The sequence below is a fragment of the Sturnira hondurensis genome, unplaced genomic scaffold, assembly GCF_014824575.4.
Source record: "Sturnira hondurensis isolate 20B ecotype Veracruz unplaced genomic scaffold, ASM1482457v3 Scaffold0000167, whole genome shotgun sequence".
Classification (NCBI taxonomy): Eukaryota; Metazoa; Chordata; class Mammalia; order Chiroptera; family Phyllostomidae; genus Sturnira; species Sturnira hondurensis.
This window is the reverse complement of record NW_028072798.1, coordinates 7,662,979-7,690,916: the sequence shown is the minus strand read 5'-3', so window position 1 is coordinate 7,690,916 and position 27,938 is coordinate 7,662,979. Positions and strand designations below refer to the sequence as shown.

The following is a 27,938-nucleotide window of genomic DNA, read 5'->3' as shown; positions in this document are numbered from 1 at the left end:
ATTTCCATATGAAGGCTAGTACCACACTGCAGGGACAGATGGCAGTGAGCGCGAGTCCCTTCCGCGCAGGAACTGGAAGCGTGTCCCAGGACAGCTAAGGGCGTGGCCCACAGGCATGGGTGGGGGCGGCAGGGGGGGAAGTGGACCTGTGGGTGGCTCATTTCTGGAGAACGAAATGCAGGAAACTTATGTGGAGATCCTCACAAGGCACCTCGTCCGGTGTCAGCACTCATAAATATTAGCACGCCAGACATTAATTATGTAGTTCCTCTATCCGTCAAATGACTTTTACCCATTTTCTCAGGTGATGATTAATCTAATAATGTTTCTCTGAATGTCAGGCTTATCCCTCCCTGAAATTTTTCACAAGTCCTAGCAATATTCTTTGTAAGAAGTAAGCAATCTTACCTCATAACTATATCAAAAATTCAACTCACAAAAAATTGTCAGGTATGTGCATGCGTGTCCATGACTATATCATGTATTCGAGATCCGTAAGTCAGTGTACGTGTGAGATGTATCTATTCTCTCCATATATATCTGTATCACCATGTAGGTGTGCACTCATATACATGAATGGGCTCCACGTAGACAGCGATAGAGAATTCATCACTGACTCATCTACTACTTTTGACTCCCTGCAACTATCGCAAAGTTTTTTCTTTTCCAAAGACACGAGTGCGGTGCCCCGCGCCCCCCACTGACACTGCAGCCTCTCATGGCGGCGCTGCACACCGTCTCTGGGAAGTGGCGTTCCTTCCAGGGAGCGGACCGGGCTGTTCTCACCCCCACACCGAGCACACTGGTGCGTTGGACCGCTTTGCCCCCCTCCTGCGGTTTGGTCAGCTCGTCTTCCTGCCTGCGTCTCAGTGCAGGGCAGTGGCCTGCTGTCCCCACACTCGGTTCTTAGTAACACCACTCGTGTCACCAGGAGGATGGGCTCCCTCTGCGGGGACGAGAGCCACTGCCATCACCGAGCCCCCTGTCACCTCGCACGCCACGCTTTGTGACGGCAGGGGCAAGGTGGGCTGTTGTGTGCTCCGTTTGTGGGATGTGTTCCCCTGTGCCCCAAACGTTGGACCTCTGAAGCCTCCCCTCATGCAGTGGACGCCTGCGTCTGCCCAGGGTTCAGCTCGCACCACGGCCTCTGCCGAGTTTTCCGTGTCCTGCTCCACATATCAGGACGCTGCCAGTGGAGTGTGGGACAGCGGATGCTCAGCGGATTATCAGGATGGTGTGGGTTCTTCCAGGCCATGCTTAGCAGGAGCACAAAGCTGTAAGTGTGAGCCGAGTGTGAGAGAGAACAGCTCGAGCCATCCCTCTGACAGCAGGGGAGGGAGGCAGCCCATGCTCTGGACCAGCCTGTGCGCCTGGCTCCTGACCTTCTTGCTCGGACACTGAGGCTGTGGTCCAGGTGCAGGTGGCTCTGGCATCCAGTCTTACTTCTTCTACAGGGTGTCGGCCAAGCTTTCTTTTTAACCTGGCGACAAAAAGGAACATTTTTAGTGATGGTCTCCTACCTTCTCCCGTGTCTCCATGTGTTGGTAGCAGATCAGGGGTCTCTCCAGGCTTAATCGACCATGTTGCGAAAGTCGGAATGGACAGCGTGTTGCACAGGACCCGGCGGGGAGAGGGGCAGGGCAAGTGTGGCAGCCCCACCGAGTCACAAAGGGCAAACAGACTGCATATGAGCAGGGAAGTGTCACATTCCATCCTCTTGGGGGGATTGTTACAAGGGCTCAACTGCGAACGGCCCCGAAAGGACGTCCACGGGCTCAGATGCGGGACGTGGAAGCACGTTAACCTGCCTGGGGACACAAGCTCAGGTGAAGCTGGCCATCGCCCTGGAGATGCACAGCTGATTGGTAAATCAGTTAACGTGAAACATACAGTTAGGAAAATCGATGTTCTATATAGTTAATGGAGTTCTTCCAATTCTTAAGACACAGCCCTGACGTGCACGGGCTCTGTGCTCCGCAGCCCAGCAGGCTTGCTCACTGTCCCGCAGCGTGTGGCCTCTCTGCCCGGCAAGTCCCACGGGAAACGTCTGTCCTTGTCTTTGCAGGAGCCCCATCCTGGTGTTCCAGTGCGACTCCCGCCACGTGATCTGCCTGGACTGCTTCCACCTCTACTGCGTGACCAGGCTGAACGACCGGCAGTTCGTCCACGACCCTCAGCTCGGCTACTCTCTGCCTTGTGTGGGTGAGTCTTGCGCCTTCCCCCACCCCGTTCACTGCTGACTTAGCACCAGAGGAAAGCTGCCAAGGTAAGGGTGTGTTAGAGACACCCAGTCCCTTGCTGAGGGGTGAGAATTCAAATATCTATTTGATCATCACCGGGCAAGAGACATTCATGTTTGGATCCAGAAAAAATACAAAATGCTAAGATGTGAAAGAACTCTGTTGAACTAGCAAATGTAAAACCTGCAGACAGGCAGTGGAAATAGAATTTGCAATATTATTCAGCCAAGGTACATAAAATGCTTCTAGGGATTCACCCTGCAAGTTATACATTGATTGATTAGTCTGGAACAGCGCTATTGAATCGTCCACACCTATCGCTACAAGTTCTGAGCACATGCACATGTGTATGAAAGAACATGTACTAAAAAGGAAATTAAGGAAGAAGGCGCTAAAGCCAAACTATTGAAGATGTGAAGTGTGTTTTAATTGAGGTGAAGTTCAACATGATACACAATGAAGCATTTTAAGGTGCACAGTTCAGTGGCACCTTGCGCATTTACCGTGCAACACAGTGGCCACGCGCCTCACTCTCATTTCAAAACATTGTTACTACCCTAGAAAACTAGCCCATACCTATTCAGTTAACCACGGCCCACACCCCCATCCTCCCATCCGCAACAACCACTGTGGTCTGTTTTGGGGGAATTTTTAATTCTGGGCACATCATATAAAAGGGAACCTGCAAATGCAGCCTTTAGTGTCTGCCTTCTTCCCCTCAGAATAAGGTTTCTGAAGTTCATCCAAGTCGTGGCATGTATCTGCATTACTTTTTATGGCTGAGTAGTATTCCACCGAATGGCTGTACCGCATCTGTTTATCCATTCATTTGTTGGGGGGCGCTGGCGTTGTTTTACCTCTTGGTTGTTATGAATAATTCTGGGTCATATGGTAAGCTTGTGTTTAACCCTTTGAAAAGCTACAAAATGATTTTACACAGCTGCAGCCATCCTATTAAGTGTGAAGCGGCATCATACTGTGGTTTTGATTTGCATTTCCTTAGGGACCAGTAATGTTGAACGTCTTCCCATAGGCTTGCTTGCCATCCGACTGTGCATTTTTAACTGGGTGATTTGTCTTGTCGAATAGTAGGTGTTCTTCGTGTGTTCTGGACACGGCGCCCTATTAGACGTGTGATTCCCAAACGTTTCTCTTCTTCTGTGGGTGGGTGATAACGTCCCTTGATACATAAAAGTGTTTAATTTTGATGAAGTTCAATTTATCTGGGTTTTTTCTGTTGCTATTCATGCTTTTGGTGTCAAGTGTAAGAATCCATTGCCAAATCCAAGGTCATGAAAATTTACCCCTATGTTTTCATTGAACAGCCTATCTTTTGTATTTAGGTCATTGATCTAGTTTGAGTTAATTTTTGTTTGTGAAGTGAAGTAAGGGTCCATACCTTGTTATGTTTGTTTTTAATGGCTGTAGTGTGCATAGACAGATTTCACTGATTTTGAAAACTGTGGTTGGAAACTATGTGCTATATTGACAAAATGGTCAGGTTTTACGTTCAGTGTACTTCAATGCTTGGTTTTAGTGCCGTTCATAGCTGAAAAATAGACCTCAAAATTACTTCCAAGATCTAAATGGAAGTGGCTAGTTGCATTGTTGACTTTCTGAAGTTTGATCATTTTTCCACTGTATCTGCCAATAATGCAATGTTCTTCAAATGAAGATTTACATAACACAGGTGTCAATATATCGTTAAGGGCAACTCATTGAATGGTATGCGTGTCTATGTTTTTAACAAACGGACTCAAAAATCAGTGAGTGAAACACTGATTTTTATTTGAAGTTTGGAAGATTTTGTTTTGGTTTTTAATTTGTAATGAGTTTTTTAGTTGATAAACCTCTTCACAAAACCAGATAACATAGAAACATTTATAAACATCCATTTCCAAATTTTCTCTTCATAAGCAAGTTACTTTTTAAAAATCAGTTTATTTCTCATTTATTTTAAAAATTTAAAGCGTTTTAATTATAGAACATTTTGGACATACTAAGTAAAGAAAAATAGTAAATAACCATACTTGGTACACATTCGTCAGGCTTTCCAGCACAACAGGGTGTTCTGGGCTTTCTCTCTCAAATTCTTTCTCCGTCACCTGGAATCCGCCCTGTTCCTCGTGCTTAGCTGTCCCGTCTTGGTGCGTGGCGGGCTCGCGGCTGCTCGGTCGGCCACGGTTTCCCAGGCCTGGCTAGAAGAGTGGGGAAACACGCCTTCAGAAAGTGAGTTTGAACCCTGATGTCAGCAGTGTACTGACATTCGCAGTTCAAGTTCAGGGTTAAGGAATTTTTGCTTCAAGTCGCTAATCTTACAGCAGTTGCTGCGTCTTAGCAAAAGCCCTGTTCCGAAGTGACGTCTGCACATTCACTCGTGTAAGTCACAACACACGCCCGACAGCACCCACAGCGCGGTCGCCAGGGGCCCTGCGGGGGCCTCGGCCCTTGGTTCTGCCTTCAGGCTGTGTCCCTAGAGGGAGTGAGGGTCACGCTATACTTATGCCCCCAATCACATACATATTTATTTTTCTTCAAACTGCTTTTCAGATTTAGTCTGTTCCCATAATGAGGCAACATGCTGACGGGAGTCCAAAGTCAAAGCTCTGAAACAAGCTCCGTGAACAGAAATAGAGCTTTCATTCCCATGCACTTCAAAGTCCTTTCCTCCTGCCGTGGGTAAACCATCGTCTGGACAATCTCCCACCTTAAAAACGTGAACAAACCACCAGCGCCGTGGATGTTGCTGCAGATCTGGGCCCTCGCCTGCTACAGTGGAAGGGCTTTCCTCCACCCTGCTTTCCCCCTGTCCGTTATATTCTGCTCCCTAGCAATGCACGGGTAGTGCCTTCATTGAAGAGAGTAGCCTCACGGAACTCCACTGTGCATGTACACGAGCCTTCCTGGTCCCTTATTGGTGAGCACTTAGTGTTCACGTTTCCTGTGACAGATACCGCTGCTGCTAATAGACTCGTGTGCACACATCGTCCCGTAGTTCTGTCAGAACAGCGTGCAGGTGGAGTGTGGGGTGCGGTAACTGCGTCAAAGGGGAAGAGCGTATTTAGTCTAGCTCCCCTCCCCACAGCCGGGCCACCTCTCCTCCCCCCCGCAGCAGTGCCCCGGCCCCGTCTCACCAACAGAGCAGTTGAAAGACCTGGATTGTCCGCCCCCATCTTGTATTTGAGAAATGGTATTTCCATGTGGTTCATTTTTTGAACAAGGTTGAGCACCTTTGATAAGTTTAAGATCCTTTTGCACTTCCTTTTCTCATTCATTTTAAAAATACCACCTTTTCCTTGAGGAACAGGTTAAGTGAATGAGTTGAATATATCTTTTTGGAAAGCACTTTCTGTGGAACACACATCAGTCACAGGAAAGGTTGACATGTTGAATCACTTACATTTGTATGAAGAATGGATGTAAACTCACCTTAATTTCGCTAGATCTTTTGTTGGCCACGAGGTAACAGCTTCTCTGCGAAACAAAAGATTTGCATGATCAAACTCTGTATCTAATTAAAATGCATCGTGTGTGTAGATTCAAATGGAGCGTAGTTAGAAGCACCTTTTTAAAAGCAATTTCTTTTAATTACCCTCGTCAAGGACATCCTTAGGACTGCGTGCACTCCTGGGTTTTCCTTCTTTGTCTTAATAGTGAGTGAGGCAGGGAATGGGTAAATTTTTAAGTATGTTGTTTTGTATTTTTTTTTCCTTTAGAATCCTTTTAAATGGGTTTTTGCAAACATGCCTTCCTCACTGCTGGCTACGTAAACAATGCGTTAGGAAGCCGTGCTTTTGTTTTTAAAGTGACACTATAGAGCCCTTCCCTGCTTGACACCTCTTTCCCTTGATGTTTAATGACAAGTGGAAGGCGACCTGCTTCCCCATTTCATTCTTAGAAAAGAGCACAGCCAATGGCGGCGGGGCTGAGGCCGGCCGCTCGTCGGCGCAGTAACCCGGTTCACAAAACGCATGGTTCCTTCACTCCGATCCGGTTTCTTCACATCTTCAACACTTTAATACGTACAGTAGCCGCCCCTATCCACGGCTTCACTTTTCGAGGTTTCCATTACCCCAGCCAACCGGAAAATAGTCAATGGAAAAATTCCAAAAATGAACGATTCCTGAAATTTAGACTGTGCACTGTTCTGAGCACCGTGATGAGCTCTCACGCTGACCCACGCTGTCCCGTGGGGAGGTCAGTCACCCCTTTGTCCAGGGTTTCCACGCCATGCGTCACCCCGCCACTCTTTAGTCACTGAGCAGCTGCTGGTGGCATCTCAGTGCCTGTGCTCAAGCCACCCTTGGTCTACGTAACAGTGTCCCCAGAGTGCCAGGGCAGTGACGCTGGCACTTCACGGATGCCACAGGGAAGCCACAAAGTGCCTCCCTGAGGTGAAAAGGTGAGGACAGATGATGAGAGAGTTTGAGAGAGAAGCCCAATTTATGAATTAAACTTTGTTATAGGTCTGTATGTATAAAAAATCATGGTGTGCGTGGCTCAGTGGTATCTGTGTTTTCAGGCCACCCCTGGGGCTCTTGGAACATGTCCCTGTGGGTGGGGGAACCGCTGTGTTCCCAAAGCACTTACTCATGACAGAATGGAGTTGCCACACCGTTGTCTCTACTGTGACTCAGGTGTGTTTCCCCCATACCACGTAAAAAGAAACTTTCAAATGTCGTAGAATTTTTTATGAAAACAAGCTGAATTGGATTGAGTCTTTGCTCATTTATTACTTGCTCGATTTCTAAGTGTCTTGCTAAGTGGAAATGGCTTCACATGCCTCGGAGCCTGCCACACCCTCAGGGTGAGGGTGACAGTCAGGGAGAAGGGCCCCTCAGGTCGTCGGTGCCACTGCCGTGTTTGTTCTCTCTCTCTCTCTCTCTCTCTCTCTCTCTCTCGGCTCACGCTTGCTCTGTCGCTGCTGTCTGAATTAATGGTTTCTTTGCAGGAACCTTGAGTCTCCTTAAGTCACTTACATATTTCGACAGGGATAATTTGCCCGTAAATCTTTTCGTCAAGCACAGGTGACCTTCTGCAAAGGGAAAGCAACAAGATCGGGCCCCACTCTTTGGGTCTTTGTTGTAGGACCCCCTGCCCACCCCTGACCCTTCGGACATCCCTGCACAGTCCACAGTCCACCTGGTCGTTGGACACGCAGGCCAGGCTGTGGGAGGTGCCAGTACCAGCCTGCACATTCTGAGTGAAGGTTACCTTTTCGTATTTTAAATAGTCCTCGTATAAGCCCTAATGATACCTCCAGTAAATCAGTGAGCCATTCTGCACGTGCCCTGGGATGTTCACAGAGCATCAGAGAGCCAAGTTCAAGTCCTGACACTGAGTAACCTAGGGCAAGTTATGTAATGTTAGTGTGCCTTGGCTTCACTTTAAGGTGAAATTGGGGCAACGCAATAGCGCCTCTGGTGTGTTCTCTTAGAAGGACAGATTAAAATAATGTCATCAAAAGTGTCATTTAGGTTAAATGCTGAAGACAGTAAGCACAAAATGTATATTTGCCTTTGTTATTTTGGGTGTTACATAAGCATGTATTCCCACAGGCAGTACATATAATGCGCATATGTATGTATATGCCTATACATGTATGTTCATTGAGTAATGTGTGTTTAGACATTGCCTGACTGTAGGTTGTCATTTCTTACAACTCGACATATAAGTCAACCCATTACGAAGTATTACTTACTTAACCACCTCTCTGGCCATCTTTTCCCCTTGTTTCATTTCACTTTGCCTGGATTCACAGAGCGTAAAATAAGATACACACAACAAAGTCATAGTAATATAGAGTTAGTAATCCAAAGTTTTCCATCTGTGAAAAGAAAGAGCAGACTGTTAGGGACAAGAATCAACTGTACCCATCTTACTTGTGTGGCACAGTCAGGATACCGTGGTGGTAAAAGGTAACCTTAAGTTTAGGGATCTGATAAATAAGACCTAAATACTCTGTATGGAAAGCAAAACTAGTGGATAATTCTGTGAAGGAACTACACGTGCCCCAAAGGCTCAGCTCTGTGGACTCTGGATCGGCCTGGCGTGGCCCCGAGTCCACACCAGATCCACACAGGAAACGGGCGTGTAGCTGGTCACGCTGATCTGGTGCTGGACCCTCTGCCCAGGGCTGCCAGCCAACCTCAGCCATCCTGTGAAAGGGAACTGGACCCCGGGGTCAGGCCCTGGCACTCTCCTGCTTTTGGAAGCTGAGGCTCTGCCCTTGTGGAGTGTCCCCTCCCCTTCCTACCACGCCAGCTTGGAACACCTGGCCAAGCAGTGTGAGCCACTTGTGCTGGCTGCTGGCTCTTTGGGGGTTAGGTATAATTCCCCCAAGAAAACGAGAGCAAGACTGAGTTATGTTTTCAAGCGGCATTTTATTCCTGAGGCCATCACTTCCTCTCAGTGGCGAAGTTGACATCCAGCCACCAGAAGTCATTTCTCCATCCCAGACACCTACAGCTGGGATCCACTTGCTCCTTGCCTTTTCCGAGCTGGGGGGTTTGGAGGAGGCGAAACGGGGCAGAATCACTAGCAAACAAGTAGTTGAATGTGCTTGGTGGTTGTGTTCCTACTTGGGCACCGACCAAAGAACTTTTTCTTGACCACAAACTAGAATGCGTTATCCTGCTGGTGGGGCATGGGTACCATTCAAGGGAATGTTAGGTAGGCACCTCCCCCCTGCACGGTGGTTCCAAGACTGCTCTTCCACGCTTTGTGGGAAACACAGCTGTTTAAGTCTCACCCTTTCCCCAACTTTGGTTTTTTAGTATCTCCAGAGACTGGGGTAGGGGGGAACACATTAAAAAAACTGATGTCAGTGTTCTGGGACTAGTAACTATGTATCAAAATCAGAGCCTGCAGAGAGAATTAGTGACCAGCGCTGGCCCCACAGAAGCAACAGAAGAGCCAGGCATTCCTATTGCCAAGCAGCCCACATGCCGAGTGTCTCTCTGACAGTGTCCATGTAAGCTCACCGTTCCTGTAGAAATGTCCAATGCCTGGACAATCAGACATCCCTTTCTCCCCATACTCTAGCCTTCAAAACGTCCTTCAAGCTCCTTAAGCTAAACACCTTCAAAGCTCAATATGAGACATATGTATTCTTCTAGGTATGGCCAGTCAACAGGGGACCACGGCGGTCATGAAGATCAGTTAACACTGGTTGGAAGCCCTTCCCCATGCAAATCCCCCTTCCCACGTGTGAGCTCCTCATCCGGTCAGAACTCGTGTTTTGCTTTGCAAGAGTAGGAGACTGGATCTTGTCTCCCCAACAGTCGAAATAAGTAGTGATTGGAGCTCTCGCTGAGCACTAACTGTGTATGAGGTGCCACAAACTCTCGTTTAATCCCCAGAGAGCCCTGCTGTAAGGGATGCTGTCACTATTTCCATTTTAGAGATGAAGCATCGGAGGCTCACAGCTCACTTTTTAGCACTTTTTCCAAATGTGAAACAACAGTAGACTTGCAAAGCAGGAATCACTGTTGTTTTACGGAGGAAGAAGCGAGGGCGCCATCCAATCCGCGCCCAGCATCACAGCATTGGGACGAGTGGAGCTGAGGTCTGAGTCCAGGTCCAGGTGACTCCAGGGCAGCGTGTTGCCCCCATTCCCGACCCCCCCCACACACACACACACCGCTCCTCTCAGGGCCCCGGAGGTGCATTGCAGTCACACACCGATTTTCACACATCCCAGTGCCCGGGCGGAGCCTCGGGCCATTAAGTTGCTCTCAGGACTTACTAAAGTTCCTGGCTTGGAAGTCTGAGCATTCCACAGCCACCTGGGGAAGCAGCATTAGTTAGTACAGAAGGTCTCTCCCTGCCCTTGTCAGTTTTGTCTATGAGCAATTTGATCTGCTACTCAGCGTGGGTTTTTTCAATAACTGTTGGTGGAGTTGGAAATAAGATTGGCAGACACAGCCCAAAGGACCTATTTCCAGAGTTGTCTGATGAACTCTGGCACGAAGCCACGGACGTGGGAGACCCTCCTAATGATGTGGACCGTTTGCAGTCTCTGTGCTGTGTCTGCTCATCCACCTGGAGCTACTTTGGAGTGGCTGAGCGTTCTCCGTGTCAGCTGTGGACGGACTCTGCATGTGGCTTGCACAGCTTGGCAGGGCCTCCCGGCATTAGGCCGGTGTGTCGCGGAGAGCTGCTACAGGGGGGACGTGAAGGAGGCCCAGTAAAACACTTTCACCCCTGGTTCACTATGCACCCTGGCAACACAGACGCCCCGTCACCTCGGGGTGTCTAAGGGAAGAGACCCCCTCCTGTGACACACCAGGGGGTGGCCTCCAGTGTGTCTTCTCTTCTGCCTTTAATGCTTTCCTNACAGCCCAAAGGACCTATTTCCAGAGTTGTCTGATGAACTCTGGCACGAAGCCACGGACGTGGGAGACCCTCCTAATGATGTGGACCGTTTGCAGTCTCTGTGCTGTGTCTGCTCATCCACCTGGAGCTACTTTGGAGTGGCTGAGCGTTCTCCGTGTCAGCTGTGGACGGACTCTGCATGTGGCTTGCACAGCTTGGCAGGGCCTCCCGGCGTTAGGCCGGTGTGTCGCGGAGAGCTGCTACAGGGGGGACGTGAAGGAGGCCCAGTAAAACACTTTCACCCCTGGTTCACTATGCACCCTGGCAACACAGACGTCCCATCACCTCGGGGTGTCTAAGGGAAGAGACCCCCTCCTGTGACACACCAGGGGGTGGCCTCCAGTGTGTCTTCTCTTCTGCCTTTAATGCTTTCGTTTTTGCCTTTTTACTCTTCCTCCCAGGCCCCTTACATAACTGCAGTTTTCATGTGACATAGAATGGCACATGAAAGGACGCATTACCTGCCCAGCTAATGTGTCCCCTCCCCCACCACAGCCCATCAGGGCCCCGGAGTCCCTGGGGGCAGCACGGAGCATGAGCAGATCATTGGGCTCCTTTTGCGATACAGGGATCTCGGTGTCTGGAGAGGCGGGAAGACCGACCGCACAGCCGTGCAGGGAGCTAAACAGCAAACCCCGCAGAGGTTCCGTTGGCTGTGAACATTGCTCTCCCGAGTGCACACACACATCGACGTGATCGAGTCAATGCGCTTTCTCAAACCGCACTGAAACGTGGGGGACACACTAAAAGATAGATCCCTAAAGACCATATGCAGATGATCCATCCAAGGGCTAAAACTGGAACGTAATTTGTTACTGAAACTTTGCTAATTTAAGGCACAAAAGATTACGTGGTGGACATGCATGTAAAACAGCTCAGAATATAAATTCACATGTTCGCTCAGAGCAATATGGCAACTCTCCTGAGGAGCTGTACAGTATTAACAAGTGGCTGGGAAGCCTGCTCGTGCTCACACACAGTCTCCCATGTCTGTCAGTCGGTCTGAGAGGTGCGGCCTGCTGTCCCCAGCCCCTGGGCCTTGAGCAGCCCCCCAGCCACCACGACAGCGGGAGCTCTGCGATGTGAGCAGCCTCAGTGCAAAGCCGGTGCTCTCTCAGCCTCAAAATTACCTACAACAGAATCCTACGTCCTCGTTTTCTGAGGTTAATGGTACACTTTGCATTAGGGGGGTTGGTTTTGCAGGCTCCTCGCCTTTCCTCAGGTGGGGGTTGTGCCAGGCAGAGTGACGTCAGGACAGCAATCTAATCCTCTAACAGAAGCCACCCAGGAACCACAGAGTCCAGGCTCGTTGCCCTCAAGTGACAGTGTCACATCTCGTTTCCATTAAGTGACAGTGTCACGTGGGTTGGCGGCCAGGCCTCTGCCATTCAGGGGCTCAGATCCTGTCATCCTCAGTGGCCACCGAATGCCCACTGGGTCCTCCTCATTTGGGCTCAGGGACAAGGACGAGAGAGAGGGAGGTCGCCTAGGAGAGATTTTAAGGAACAGGCCTGGAACAGGAGGGAGTCCATCCCTCCACGTGGCCCCACCCAACCACAGGAGGTATGTGTGTGTGCACATGTGTGTGCAAGCATGTGCCTGTGTGTGTGCATGCACGCACACGTGCACACAGTGTGCAGGGAAAGGAGGACTAGTGAAAGCAAACGGGACTGCAGACACCCTGCAGAGGCCCTGGTCAGGCCTCTGTCTGGCCTTGGAGTCACCATCTCTGTGAACTCCTGCACCAGAGACAGTGGGCGTTCAAGCACAGGCGTGTGTCGTTCGTGGGTTACAAGTGACGTGTTTTTAATCGCCTGTTGGAAATGGCACCAGAGTGTTTCTCCCTTCATCTCCGTGGAGCCCCTGTCTCAGCTATGAACTACACCCCAGATTCTTACTTTGTTTGGGTTTGTACTTTATAAGCTGCATTTCTCCTTCTCCTCTTGCATCTTATTAAGTGGTTAAAAATAACATTTTAGAAAGCAGAAGTAAGGTGGGAATGCTTTGAATAGTGAGTGGAGAAGGCAAAAATCCTTTCTTTCCACTCACTTCTGCCCCTGACTCTTAAGAGCACTCTTTCTTTGTCATACAAGGAAAAAGCAAACCATTTTTACATGTAAATTTATTATCTATACAAAGAGATCTAGACAGATGCCTATAAATGCTTAAGATAGCTACAAGAGTCGTATAAAGCTGTCTTCATGCTTTTCCTTCCTTTCTTAACCTGCTTGTATGCCAGCCTCTCCGCCACCTTCTCCACAGTCAGCACGACTTTTCCTGTCTGTGCCCCTGGCTCGTGGGGGGCCGGGGTGCTCTCCTGAAGCTCCAAGTCCCAGCGCCGTAGTCCATAGAGGGTTAATTGACCTTCGAGGATAGCATTTTAAATGGATCGATGTCTTCTTAAACTTATTAGGAGACCCGTCATGGACAGACAACCTTGTCGGAGGTGTGCACCCTTGCAGGGACATGTGTGACCAGCGCCCAGACCCGTAGACAAGGGAGGCTGCATCCCGCAGTGCCCATGCCCTGCCCTCGCTCAGCCCGCCGCCTCTCACCTGGGTGTGACTGTTGGTGTGACTCTGATGATGCTCACGGATCACTTTTTCTCACGGGGTCACCACCTTATGCGGGCACCTCCCTAACTAATGTCAGTATGTGCGTGTTTAACTCTGAAATGGGCGCTCGAAGGCTTTTGTCGGCTCTCCCTCACCAGAGGCATCCGAGTCCGGCTCTGCCCCAGGTCAGAGAGCTCCGACTCCACTCAGAGTGTCCCATACTCGGGGCGTGACTTCCTCTTTCTGTTGCATGTGTTGTCAATCGCACTAAGTTACAGCTACGCCCATTTCCCCTCTCAGTTGCTATGGGGTGGGGACAGAGCTCATTATTATCCTTTTTATCAGATCAACTTTGAGCTCACACTCACAGTGTAAAAGCTATACCTCTCTCCCTACTGTAGCGGCTATAGTTGGGGCCACAGGGAGTTACTGGGACAAGATCAGTTTTATCACCGCCGGGCGAGAGGAAGAGCCTGCCATTCACATTACGGCATTGAGAAGCACAGCTCCCCGCGTTAAACACCCTCCGTCTGCAGGCAGTTCCCCACGCCACCGTCACCAGCTGCGCGTTCCCTTTGGGTGGTTCTGCAGTTTACTCCACAGCACTTCGGTCGCTGAGACCCTGGAAAGCTGACGCGCGCTGCAGGGAGGTGGTGGCGGTCACCACGTTCAAGATGCCGAGGGCCCTCCCGCCGCCATCTCGGCTGCGACCACCATTCTGGCCCCTCAGGAGCTGCAGGTGGTGGAGCCAGTCAATTCCGGAGAAACCAGGGCCCCTCGTGGCCTCTGGGTGAAGAGAATTTAAGGGTTTTCTCTGAGACAGAAAGTGCTTTGAATTTTCAGTCCCCCTCCTGTGACTCAGCTAAGTGTGATTGTTGAACCCTTGTGCTTACGGAGATGTTTTCCATCGTTACACCCTGTCTCCATCATCCACAGGCGGCCAGCAGTGCCTGTGGCTGCGCTCAGGTCTCGGGTTACTCGGGACACTGAAAGCACGCACACTCACACACACGTGCACACCCACACTTTCACACACATACATGTACACTCACACAAATACACACTGTCACTCACATGTACACACTTACACTCATGCACACACAGTAAGTGTGATAAAAAACTTTCTTACTGTATGGAGTCTTATATTAATGAGCCTTCATGCACAGAAATTGCAATAGGCTGCTGACCTCCAACTATCTTTGAAATAATAATATGCTCAGAGGGGCGGATTTACATATTCATGAGGGTCTATATCATTTGGCCCCTCGGCAGGACAGTGAAACACTGTAATGTTTTAAGTGCATAACCATTTAGCAAGAGGAGAAGGGGTTTAATATTCTAACGTCTCAACGGAAATAAATATATAATTTCTGCACCAAGCAATTGCGTATTTCCAGTAAAATCTGAACACCTTCTGGGCCCTCTTCTATGTTTTATTACCGACTCCACTTAGTAGTTTGAAAAATGAACATTTTCACTTTTTTTTTTTGCTTTTTAAGCCTTTACCAGAAACCATTAACTCTGGAGTGACATATTTATACTGGGAAACACTCCATGAAAAGCGGTGGCAGTCCAGGGGGTGGCGGGGGAGTGTTCCAGGAAGTGGCGTGATTTGGCCTGACTCGTCCCTCCGACTCTGTTCTCTCCTCCCCTTCTGGAACGGGGAACAGTGCCGCCCTCATCTCTGGCCACCGTCTTGGTTTTCCAGATCCACAACCAAGTAGCACAGACTTCAAAAACAGAAGTTTGCTCCCCACGGTTCTGGAGGCTGGCAAGCCAAGGTTGGGGGGCACAGGTTTGGGGTCCTCCGAGGCCTCTCTCCTGGGCTTGCAGATGGCCACCCTTGGGGTGCCTCTGCCCGTGACCATTCATCCCATTGTGCCTGCAGCCCCGTGTCTCTCTGTTGCGGGGAATCTCCTCTTTTGAGGACACAGGTTAGCTGCAGCGCCCCCCAGCGGCCATGTTTTCACCTGGTTACCCCTGTAAGGCCCTCCCTCTCATCCTGAGGGCCTGGGGGGTGGGCTCCAGCCTATGAACCTCTGGGGCACACGGTTCTGTTCGCACCAGCCACCTTCCAGATTGTGAAATAGTTTTAAATACTGGGCACCCCCAAATTCAGAGAAGGTCTATTGAACAGGAGCCCCGTATGTAAGTTCCACTCCATGATGACTTAACTATGACAGCTGGTGTTCCCCACCCCCAGCCCACCCCTACTCAGTGTGGGCCAGGTGCCCATCTGTCAATCCACTATGACTGGGGAATGCCAGGGACTTTCGGCTAATTACCTGACTTTAAAGTCTGAACTCTCTACCACACATTTCACAAGGATCCTCTGAGCTCTCCCATCCTTTGTACGAGGAGAAACGGGACAATCTCTGGGGTGGAGGTGGTCAGGGTGGCATCTGCGGCCTTGTCTTGGTCCTGGGTTCCCCCAGACAGAGGGTCCCAACTCGGGGCCCCTAACAAGTGTCACCGATCGTTGCAGAGAAAACGGCCGTGCCCAGCAGCCCAGATGCGAGGGCTCACACCCAAACGCAGCTGTGTTCTCGCCTGGGCCCGGGCAGCATTTCAGGGGGTGGGGATTCCTCACCGTGGTGTTTCCGGGCCTGACGAAACCTGACGGGAACCAGTGTGGCTCGGTGGGCTGGGCAAGCCCCGCAGACCGAAAGTTTGCCAGTTGGATTTGCAGGTGGATCTGGCCGGGTTGTGGCTCTGTCCCCGATGGGCCTTGTGGGAGGCAACCAATCGACATTTCTCTCTCACATGGTTGTTTCTCTCCCTTTCTTTATTGTTCCCTTCCCTTCCCCCTAAAAGTAAGTAAATAAGTTCTTTTTTAAAAAAAGCAATATTTCTGTGTTTTTGACTTTGCCATGCCATCGGGACTCGTCACAGTTTTCCCAGGCAGACTGAGCCCCAGGTCCCGTCGGCACAGTGGAGAGAAATGATGGAAAAGACAAGCACCTCTCTTATCAGCCCTGTCCTGCAAATGACGGGTGTCTCTTTCTTCTGTTGACTGGGCCGTGGCCATTTGGCCTCACGGCAATCAGGGAGCCGGGAAGTGACGTCAAGATAAACACCCTGGCACGGAGAGGGGTGTAGGCAGACCCCTGGCCGTCTCTCCAAAAGCTCTCTCTTTGGGGGGTTGACGCTCCGCTCCCTGGGACAGACTTGGCTGTACATCCACCAGTGTGATGGGGGGTCCTGGGCCGAGTCCCATCTTGGCTGCCGCCTGGTGCCGGTGTAGCACCAGACCGGAGAGGGAGCCTGGGCTCGGAGCCTGAATAGGGCAGCACGTGAGAAGGCCCAGCAGGGCTCCCGAGACCCCGCGGGGCCGCCCTGTCGGGCATCCTCGGGCCCCAGCCGTCACCGGCCCCAGTTTCAGGAAGTCTGAAGCCGCAGCTCAGGTGCAACGAACGTTTCATGCCTAAAAGGTGAAATGTAATTTTCTTTCTGACCTTTTCTTCATTAGCCAATAATGGAAATAATTCCTACAAAACAAGAATTAACATTATCAGAAGTATAAAATGTTACATAACTAGGATCTTGTGAACTACTTAAAAACACTGTTAGAAGCTCTCATCAAATCCCTAAGTTACCGCCAGTCTGCATAACCACAGAAGGCATCAACAGGCTGCCTTAACTAGGTTGTTAGTACAACTTTTAACTTTGTACCCTGAATGGGCCACTGGCGAGTGACGAGTAGGTTGAACAGATGTGTCGTGTGAAACGTGAGTTACATTATTCCAAAGGGACTGAGACACACTGAGAGGTGCTGTGCTGTCTAGTACGGGAAGAAAATGTTACAACTTCTGTGTCACTTATTACGTCGTCTTTTCATCTGTGTGTCGTTAAGCAAACATAAAATAGTAGCAATGTTTGTATTAGGTTCATACTTGAGTAAGATTCATATTCAATTTTTGGTGTTTTCTGTTTTGTTTTTTTGTTTTTGTTTTGTTTTTACTAATAGGGACTCCCAACCAAAATTTGGGGGGACACTGAGTGACCTGTACCAGTGGGTTCCAAATTTTTCATTGCTCCCTACAGGAAGAAATACATCCCACATCGTGATACTGTCTTTGTGTGAAATGCAAACATGCATGGGACTGAAAGAGCCCTCAGACGCACCCAAAGCAGGCACATATCCGCCTGTTTTAATCCTCTGCCTTCGGAAGGGACACCAGGCCTGCCTCTGGGGGGCCCAGGAGCGTTCAGTCTGGTCGAAGACTGGGAATATACTCAACTACCATGTGAAACCCCTCTTAACCCAATAAAATACATTTGAATAAAGTGGAAAAAGAAAACCACCTATCTATTCTTCTAAGCTAGTTGTTTAAAAAATTAATAAAACCCGTACATTCTTTGACACAATTCATGGAAAATGTATTTCAAATACACAGTTCTTTTCAGGAATGCCCTTGCTAAAGACAGAGATAATATAGAAGCTCTAGGGATATATATTCCTGGGTGGGGCTCCCACCCCACTCACCACAGGGTGTGGGGGTGCCGCCCCCATTTATGTGACATCAGAGGACTCCCCACTGCCCCACCTCTCTACCCCCAAGCCAGACAACTTCACAACTACCTTTGGTACAGCAACCTCTACAGAGATGTATTTACAAGCCCTACAGTAACCTACAGGGAAGTGACTTCAAGCAGCTTTTAATTCTGCATTGTGTTACAGTTTATAACTAGATTCTGTGTTATCTCCTTAGACTTTCATCAGAAACACAGTGGTTAACACTTATGACTTTGTCTGTGAGTGCTGTTTTTTCTGGCCTGTTGATTCTTCTCAGGGAAATGGTAACAGTTTGCTTGGAATTTGTGCTTTGGGACCTGCAACAAGGTTCATTCATTAGCGAGCTCGTGCCTGTTTCTCAGAGCAAAGTGCTACTGCAGAAACAGTGCCGAGCTAGAAGCTGTAAGTCCTGATTCTGCCACTAACCAACCACCTGGCGAGTTTGAGCTAGTCACGTGGCAGCTCCTGGACAGGGCGGTGAAGCTTTTGCACGTGTTACCTCGTTTCAGCTTCATAATGATCCCGTCCACAGTAGTACTTCCTCGTTGCCAGTGAGAAAGCGAAGGTCTCAGAGCTAACTTCAAACACGGGTCTGCCTGACTCCAAAGCTGATGTTTTCTTTCCATCTTCTATTCATGAAATTAACTTCATCTGTAGCACCTCTTCCACCTCAAAAATGCCATGATCCTTAATTACTGACTCTTAAACCAAAAGGCACTGTTTACATCTACGAAATGTATCAGAGTAAAAGACACAAATCAGTAAGGGAAGAAAGCACTTTCTGATAGATGTGTGACATGCACCAACCTCTGAGTCTCGGTGGCACCTTTAGGTCCGTAGTTGTCAAGCTGTGTTCTGTTCCACGGAGCCCCAGGGGCGTGCTGGGTGCACACTGTATCCAGGATTGCTCCGTAGAGACGGGGATGTGTAGATGGCAACAGTGCTCACTGAGTCGTTACTGTTACATTAACTGATGGTCCTGTTTCAGCACTTAGCCAGGTCACTTGGGAGGAAGCAGAGGGTCTGTAGTCCTTTGAGCAATAGCAGAAACTTTGTCTAAAAGGTTTAGTTTTCTTTATATTTTAAAAATGGCCAAGGCCTAATTTTAGTTGCCCTGTATAATGGACATAAAGGAGAAACTTGAGTTTGTTACTATAAAATACTATGTTATAGGATATTTTTAGTGAGACTTAAAAGTAAAAGACTTTGGGGCACTTCAGCCTCTAGAGCGACTCCAAGCAGGTTTCCCTTCTCACTATCTTAGTTTGAGTGTTGCTGACGTCGGTTAGACCAGCCGATCCTGGTGGGTCTTGATCGTACGTGTGCAAGTAGCAGAAGAGAGGGACTCAGTGGGTGAAGCACCACCACATCATCGGGGTTTATCTGCCTAGTCCACCGCCTTGGAAGGCTCTCTTTCAGGAACCGAGTGTCATTCTAGGCTACGCCCAGCTTCTGTAGCTACCTTCCCGTCTGTAGAAGGAGTAATTACCTGTGAGATGTGCTTCTGCATGCGAAAGAGAGCCCACTGGGTATAAATCAACGACAGCCCAACTCAGCCTTTATTTGCGAAAGCAGAGCTCTTGGCTGCACGCTGGCCATTCTTTCTTCTGCCCCAAAGTAAAAGTATATCAAGGTCGGAAAACCATTCTCATGAGGTTCACTTAATCAGCTTGGGTAAGATCCGAAGCCCGAGAAGGTGGTCAAGTCCTGCTCGCCGCATCCCACTGGGCCTCCCGTCTACACGAGCCCTGTCTTTCTGGGGATGAGGGGCCGCCTCTTGGGTTCCCCCTGCAGGCTGGCCACCTGGACCTGTGTTTCATCGTCTAAGCACCGGGTCACACAGCACGTTTATGGGAAAGAGAGAGGAGCCCTGAAAAGTGTGAGACCTTTTCGGGGGATAATAGCCGCTAATGGATGCTCCGTCTACCTGAGCACCAGAAATGAGACTCAAGTAGACAAGCATTTCAGAATATCACCCAGTTACACATGGAGCCACTGCAGGGCATCCCGGTTTCCTGGGAACATGCCATGCCTCTTACAAAATCACTCACACTTGCGAGTTGCGTGTTCGTGAAGGAGCCAGGAAGGCGGTAAGAGACACAGTTGTCAGAACTTAGTGGTGTCTTTTTCAAGGACTTCGAATGCCAGGGAAGTGTGTTTTGCTGCTTTCTGGATACTGGGATAGTATGTTCCAGAATACCTGACATTCCTCCTGGGCGAGACCACAGTCCTGCTCCCAAGGATTTTATTTGAGGTACCTTGAATTGCAGGCATTTAGCTCTTGTTTCAGGAATACATTTTCCTCGTGAGACTACACCGTTAGCAGATAGATTTTGAAGTCACTAATATTAATTATTCATGTTGCAGGAAGTTTGCTGTTTTCCTTCCATGCCGAAAGGAATAATTTACTGAATTATTAAAAGGTTGTACACTGTCTGTTAAATAATTTTCTCTTAACTTGGAAGTGGGCCTCAATTTTCATTAAAACGTATTTGTGGTTCCATTGTTAAGAAACACGTTGCGTGTGGCATCTCACTGAATGATTGGGTGTGACTGCCTGTGTGGAAGTGAAGGCGGCGCACGGGAACCTGCCCGTGATGAGTGGGTCCTCAGACTCGCGGCACGCATCTCACCATCACTGCGGTTGTATGGACAGTGGGAGCTCCCGCCTCCCAGGCCCCGTCCAGTGTAGGACAGTGAGAGTTCCCAGGGGAGAGAAGCTCGTGGCCCTCCTGGTGCCTAGGCCTCCGGACGGCTCAGAAGTGCGTGAAAGCCACACAGCTGTGTAATTACTGACTCGGGTAAGATGACGGAGGAGGCAGGAAGTGGGACAGGGCAGGGAGAGCGTCCTGACAGAAGGCACATCCTGAAATGACTCTAGAGACAGGAGGAAATACAGCAGGTGTGAGGGGCGGAAAGCAGGCTGGTCACCGGATCACAGGGAGAAGGGACCCCAGAGGCGGGCGGTGCCGGGCCAGCCTGTGCCTGAGGCTGCGATGGAGACGCGGTCGTTCTCTCCAGGCCCCAGGAGAAGTCCAGACCCTGCAGTGTGGTCAGGGGTGCACCTCATCACTCCAGCTGGAGGAGAGGAAATGATGGCCCTCCGGCAAACACGGTGCCAGCTTGCCCAGGAGCGGCCGGTGCTGGTGCCACTGGGCCTGGGAAGAACGGGCGTGGTCTGAGTCACTGGGGAGTCCTGTTTGATGGGACTTGATGGACTTCCCAGGGAGGGAAGGGAGGCAGGCAGGCAAGGGGATGTGGTGAAGGAATGCCTGGGTTTCTAACCTTGGCTCAGGGTGGGTGAGGACTATAACAAAGACAAAGACAAATTCTCAGTACGTTTTGTGTTTTGTACGTGGCTAAGATCCATTTGGGTGAACAGTGCTCTCTGGGGGGGGTCCCCTGCTGCCTCAGCAGCCTCAGGTTGCATATTCTCTCGTTTTCTGCTCCTCTCCTTGAAGCTCATTGTACTTGTGAATATTTGTGTAAGCGTCCCAGGTCCTTCCTAGGATGTCACATGACTGGACAAATACACAAAAAGTTCCATTTGAAAATAGTAATAAAATCTCTTGGTGCCAAAAAGGTTGAGACAATCATGGTCTAGAACATAATAGATACACAACGTGAGTATAACAACATGGAGCACAGCACTCACAGAATTGTATTCCTTTCCATCGGGCGTTCATTTCACAGCCCCGTGGTGAACTGGACCCTCTGTCTTCAGCCGAATGCCTGGGCAGTGGTTGTGTGTGGTGATTCCCATCTAGATTTCTACCGATCGTAACTATGTAGGATTAAAGTGCAGTTTCTCTTCATGACAGAACAGTATGAGCTCGTCCGGTGGTCGCCTGCTGAGCGGCACATGTTTGCCCTCCAGGAATTCCTGGCGCACAGCAAGGCGCCCATGGTCTGAAGTCACCTCATCAGTAAATGGCTTGAGTGTAACTTGTGAATTAAAATTAAGACCCAAACTTAAACCTTTGCAGTTTTTTCCTTAATCATATTTCTGGTGCTTTTGTCTTTTTGTTTTGTTTTGTTTCCTTCTGTTCCAGCCTTGTACCTATCGACGTGCCTTTATTCCCCAATTCTGCAGGCATCTCAGCATCCATGTCCTTATTCTGGGGAGTCTCAGTGCCACCTGTCTGCTCTCGGTCCTAGCTGTCCTGCGGACTCTTCTGCATCACTCCCGGGTCCGGGAATCTGGTCGGACCACTGAGACACACTCCTCAGAGATTTCTGCCCTGCCGCCCTGAACCCCCTCCCATTACCCAGCAGCTTGCTCAGGAGTGCACAGTTGCTCTTGGCCCCTCACTGGAGAACCTCTGTCCCCATGTCCATGTGCCAGACCGCCTGCCCACTTCCTTCGGTAGCTTCAGGGACCCTGCATGTCCTCCACCTGCCTCGACTCCATCGGTCATGTCACTGGGGCAGGGTGCTTGTCTCCTGTCCCATTCCAGAGTCCTTAATGTGCTACCTGGTATAAATTGTTCTTAGAATTCAAATCAAACTGTGAGCCCCTTGAATTCAGCCTTCAAATCTTCTACCTTTGCCCTCTCCGCTTTGCCCTCTCCGCTTTGCCCAGCCCGACCTCCTCAGGGAAAACCACCTCACTATAGCCTCAGCGGAGTCACTTGGGTAACGTAAGCCGTGAACAGATGTCGGCACCTCTGGTCTCTGCTTGTAGTGCTGCCCCAGCTGTGTCAGCTCCGGTCAGTTGCTGCTGGTTCTACTAGTTTCAAACTCTCTATATTTAAAGGGTCAGTTTTCTCATCTGTTTTACTCTTAGTCCTTTTATATATCTTCTTATCACAGCTGTTAGAAATTGCTAATTTTAATTTATATGTCTGATAAATGTGGTGGTTGTCATTTGCCATGTGCACATTCTGCAGCTCTGTACCAAGGTTTCTTGTTACTTTGTGCTCCCAAGGCCCAAATCTATTCATCTGTCTATCCATCCTCCATCCATCCATCCTCCATCCATCCATCCTCCATCCATCCATCCTCCATCCATCCTCCATCCATCCTCCATCCATCCTCCATCCATCCATCCATCCACCCTTCCACCCTTCATCCATCCATCCATCCATCCATCCATCCTCCATCCATCCATCCATCCTCCATCCATCCATCCATCCTCCATCCATCCATCCATCCTCCATCCATCCATCCTTCCATCCATCCTTCCATCCATCCTTCCATCCATCCTTCCATCCATCCTTCCATCCATCCATCCATCCATCCATCATCCATCTTCCACCCACACATGCACAGATTGGATTACTCCTGAACTCAGTGCACAGTAGAAATGCAAATGTCAAAAGAACTAGTGTTTTCTCTTTCAAGGAGCTCCCAGTCTTATGTGGAAACAGGTGCACGATAAATATGACAGTTATTTATGTACAAGAGGCCAATACCTACTATATTTTGTTGCAACCAAATGGTTTATTATTTTATTTGTTCTTAATAAATATAGCTACAGCGTCTTATGACTAGGACATTAATTCTGAGTCATTATCTAGGACATCTATTTAAGCCATAAAATTTCTTTGGTAGGACTTGGCATCTATTTTAAGGGAGTCTGTCCTTCTCAAGTTATTGCCGAACAGTAAAAGCACGACCCTTCTTTATTTGTGGCAAAAGAATGTGTATGGTGTTGAAACATTTGCTGTGTCAGTGAACGCGTGACTCCCTCGTGTCACCAATTCCAGTCCAGGTAAATGCCATTCTGGGCTGCCACATTTGGTGACTTATGCTTTTAGGATGCTCACGCTTCAGCTCACTGCTCTTTTCCACTGAATTTCGATTATACTGAACTGAAGGTATTAGACCTGAAATTGAGGGGGAAACCCAGATCTGTATTGCTTTTCTCCATTTAACCTATCATTTTTATTAAAAATGAAACTGTAGAAGTCCAGCTCCAGCCCACCAGTGGAAGTCTGGGTGTAGCCTGGTTGTATGTGATGCGTGCTGATCATGTGGACACGACTTGGTCTAACATTGTGGAATCGCTTACAAGTTTGGCTCAGTCTCGTGCTGCTCCCAATTACAGTGTGAGTGGCACAAGCTAATTAGGTCAAGGGAGGGGGTATTCATAAGTGGATAATGTGAACAGAAAATAAAGTCAGCAATTGACATTGGGACCACAGGATGTTTTTAAAGCATGAACTGTGTGTTAAAGGGTGCATCTCGAGACAAGAAAGGAAAAAGCCACATGAGAGACAAACATGATCTGTGGTTCAATCACTCACACTCTCGCTGCTGCACCTGGTTCCCCGAAAGTGCCTGACCATCCTCAGTTTCGTCACAAAGCCTCTTTCTGGTGAGTGACCTATCTGATGTGTCAGCTAAGAAGTGGCACTTTGGAAAGCTGGGCCCATGTTTATGCTTAGGAATATACTTTCTGAATATAGGGAACCAAAAAAATACTTGAATGCAGGAAGTGTGCTCCAAATCTTTGTGACCATTGGCTATACAGCCTGTGATAGAAATAAGGACATAAAGCCGAACCACGAAGAAGCCGCACTTAGGGACCTCACACCTAGGCGAGGTGCACCCAAGCAGTGAATAGAGAGAGAGAATGGAAATGCGGTTTGTGTGTGCACGCACACACGTGCATGGATGGCACCGAGAGTGTACAGAACAAAGAAAAGAAGTCGGCGATGAACTCTCTATCTGTGAGCATCTTAAGCAGCGTGGAGAGCACCACGAGTCACCGGTATTAGTCATGAAAGCGGGACGCAGTCGTCTCATGAGTCTCTCATTTGTATGGCTTTTTCGTGCTTTCCGAGGCATTTAGGAGGCACCTTTATAGTTGCCGTGGTGGCCAAGCTGTCCAGCCAAACACAAGGGGTGGTCATAGAAGCTGTCACCCATCCTTGGCCATGAGGACTCTGCCGCAGGAATCTGGGTACCAGGCACAGATGGAAAACATCAAAATGTTTGCTCTCCCAAGCGTGTGCTTTGAGGAGAGTTGCAGTCTTCTGAAGTGAGAGACATTTTTAAATGAATGAAACTGTACCTGACATTCGTTTGCTTCATCTAGACTCTTAGGACATTCAATTGCTCTCGCCCTTGGAGATTATGTTGCAGCCTGAACTTACAGGGGAGAAAGCTGAGGCTCAGAAGGCTGGAGGGGAGCAGCACTGGAGTTGTGGGAGGAGAGACGAGTTCACGCTCAGACGGACCTGACCCGGAGTCTTGGCCTGGCTTCCTGGGTTGGACCCTGTGTTGGAGGCCAGGCCATTCCCTCCTCTGAGCTTCAGCGCCCTGATCTGCCATTGGGATGATTCTTTCCCAAGTGGCTCTGAGTTAATGAGGTGGGTAAACTTGCTGCGTGTGTTGGAAGTTCATTCCTTTGTGTTACTGAGTTGTGTTCCGTGGGCGCAAGGAGACACAGTTTGCTTATCACTTCAATTGGTGAATGTTTGGGCTGTTTCCAGCTTCTGGTTAGTACAGACAAATCTGTAATGAAATTTTATGCCAGTCTTTGTAAGTACATCTATATTTTTTCTCTCCTGTAAATACCTAGAAGTATAATGACTGGATCATATTTTAGGAGTTTTTTTTTTTTTTTAATGAAACTGCAGACTGTTTTCCAAGATGGTTCCAATTTATACTCCCACCATGAATGCAGGAGGGATCTGGTTCCTGTAGAGACCGTTCTGCGTGGCGTGGACCCAGCTCCCACTCGAAGATGCATAGGACCTACGCCCACAGATAGGTTCTCCCGTGGGGAATCAGGCCTGCAATGTGCCAAGGCCACTTTGAGTCTTGCTTTTTGCTAAAAACTCCCTCACCCAGATTTGTGGCAAACATTTACTGCAAAATAACTTCCTAAAATCCATGCTAAACCTTCCAAGGATGAGTGTAACCGTTCAACCACTTTTGCCTTTTCATTTGCAAATATCCCTCTTCTGTGATGTGGTTAGCAGCCTTGGCTCCTTGGTTGTCTGTAAAAGGTAACCACCTAAAGCAACTGTGCATAGTAAATGAGGACCATCACCTAATGTGCAGAGAAACCCAATAAAGGCTGGTCATGGTGGGTGACCAGCCTTTATTGGGTTTCAGCAAGCTTTTGCTGCCCTTGAGAGAAAGGCCATGCTGTCCCTTTTCTTCCACCCAACTCGGTAGGTAGTCCGTGTGAGTGTCTCATTTCATCCACAATGACGCAGCACTGTGGATCGGTGTCCATATCAGGTTCCTCCACATCCTTTTCCACACTTGATGTAACAGTCTTTTAATTTTTAGTGTTCTATTCAGAATATAGCTGTGTCTCATAATGGCCCCAAGTTGACGTTTCCAGATGACCAGCGATGCTGGGCATCTTTTTGTGTACTCGTATGCCCTTCAGTCATATCCTGTGGTGGAGTATTTGTTCCTATCCTTTGCCCATTTAAACAAATTGGGTTGGCCCTGGCTGGTGTAGCTCAGTGGATTGAGCATGGGCTGCAAACCAAAGGGTCGCTGGTTCGATTCCCAGTCAGGGCACATGCCTGGGTTGTGGGCCAGGTCTCCAGTAGGGGCCACATGAGAGGCAACCACACACTGATGTTTGTCTCCATCTCTTTCTCTCTCCTTTCCCCTCTCTCTAAAAATAAATACATAAAAATGAAAAAAGAAATTGGGTTGTTTTCATGTTGTCAAAATTGAAGACTTCTTCATATATTCTAGATGCAGGCATATTGTCAGATACATAATTTGCAAATATTACACTCCTGTGGTGGCTTATTATTTTATGTCCTTAACCCTGTCTTTCTGAGAACAGAAGTTCTTCACTTCAGTGAAGTCCAGTTTGTTAATTGGTTCTTGTGTGGATCGTGCTTTCTGTCACCTCAAAGAAATTTCTTCCTACCCAAAGGTCACAAAGGTTTTCTCACATGTTTTTCTCTAGATGCTTTGCTTTATGTTTTATATTAAAGTTACTGATCTATTTTGAGTTATCTTTTATGTATATAGTGCACGGTATGAACCAAACTTCATTGTTTATGAACAGCCAGTTGTTTATACACCCTTCCTCGGACAGAGGGCGCTCTCTCCACCAAAGTCACTTTGCACCTTTGTCCACACTCAGTTGGCCTGAGCGTGAGGACCTATTTCTATGCTGTCTCCTCTGCCCCATCAGTCTGGCTGTCTGCGGGGGACGCGCAGTCTCGATGACTGCCGATTTACAACATGCACTGGAAGCAGGCGGTGTGTACCCTTCAGCGGGTCCTTTGCAGAGCCGCCTGGGCTCTTTCGGGCGCCTGCTGGGTGAGGTGCAGCTTTGAGTCTTTAGCTCGTTATTAGCTTCACTCCACCACACTGGTCATGGGGCTCAGTTACAAAGAGAAACATGAGGCGGCTCTTTTGGTCTTGCACTGAAAAAGCGCTTCTAAAGACAGAGTGATCTGGGGAGCAGTAAGCCATACAAATTAAAAGATGATAGAAAGTTTCCTTTAGTAAAGAATATTGGGTCGAACTAATTTGCATGAGTTATGGTTTCTGGGTGGAACCATTACCTTGTTGGCCGCTTTGCCTTTAATGAGTCTCATCAGTTTTTATCGCTCTGACTCCATCTATCAGTTTCAACCCAGCTGATTATTCATTTCCAATTGCTGATGGGTCCTTTTTCCAGGCGCGCAGGGAAGTGTCCCCAGCATTCTGTCTGAGCACATGTGCCCCCTGTCCGTGGGCCACAGAGGACAGTCCCCAGGGGCATCTGCCTCTAGCTCACAGTTATAAGATATTCCCTGTGGGCTGCTGGCCATGCCAACAGTCCCGAGTTAAACGAGTGCTGAATGATGGCCTTCTAGATAACAGGAAGACTCTCTTACTTCCGGTGGCTGTACTCTTCATGATTACAAATACTTCGTCTAGTATGCATTTTTGCAATGCCTTTCATGATGAGAGCAATAAAATATTCATCACTATCATAGCAATAGCAACCATTTAGTAAATGCTCCTTATCATCGGCAAGGCACCATTTTAATTACATATTTATTATATGTATACTACCCATAATCCACTATCTGTTAGGAATGTAATATAGATATTTTTATGTAACAGGAACATCTGTGTGTATTTCTTGCACACTATGACCTAGTCCCCTTTGTGAGAACAGCTGACAGATCTTTCCAGCAGACAATTTCAAAATCACCCGAGAGTGGTGGTAATCACGGCCGTACAGTAGGTTGCCAAGAAGAACACTTTGTGGGCTTTTCTTTTCATCCCTTTTTTGCTTAGTCTCTCTCCTCCTGTAAAGGAGTTCAGCAG

At 48.7% G+C, this 27,938-nt stretch overlaps 1 protein-coding gene across 1 annotated transcript in view; it reads left to right on the top strand.

The window, feature by feature from the left end:
* The window catches only part of PRKN (parkin RBR E3 ubiquitin protein ligase), an 851,421-nt gene that overhangs the window by 574,314 nt on the left and 249,169 nt on the right, over positions 1-27,938 (top strand). The window contains exon 7 of the mRNA XM_037059502.1: positions 2,066-2,202. Coding sequence (XP_036915397.1) covers positions 2,066-2,202 — 137 coding nt within the window. The remainder of the gene's footprint in view (positions 1-2,065; positions 2,203-27,938) is intronic.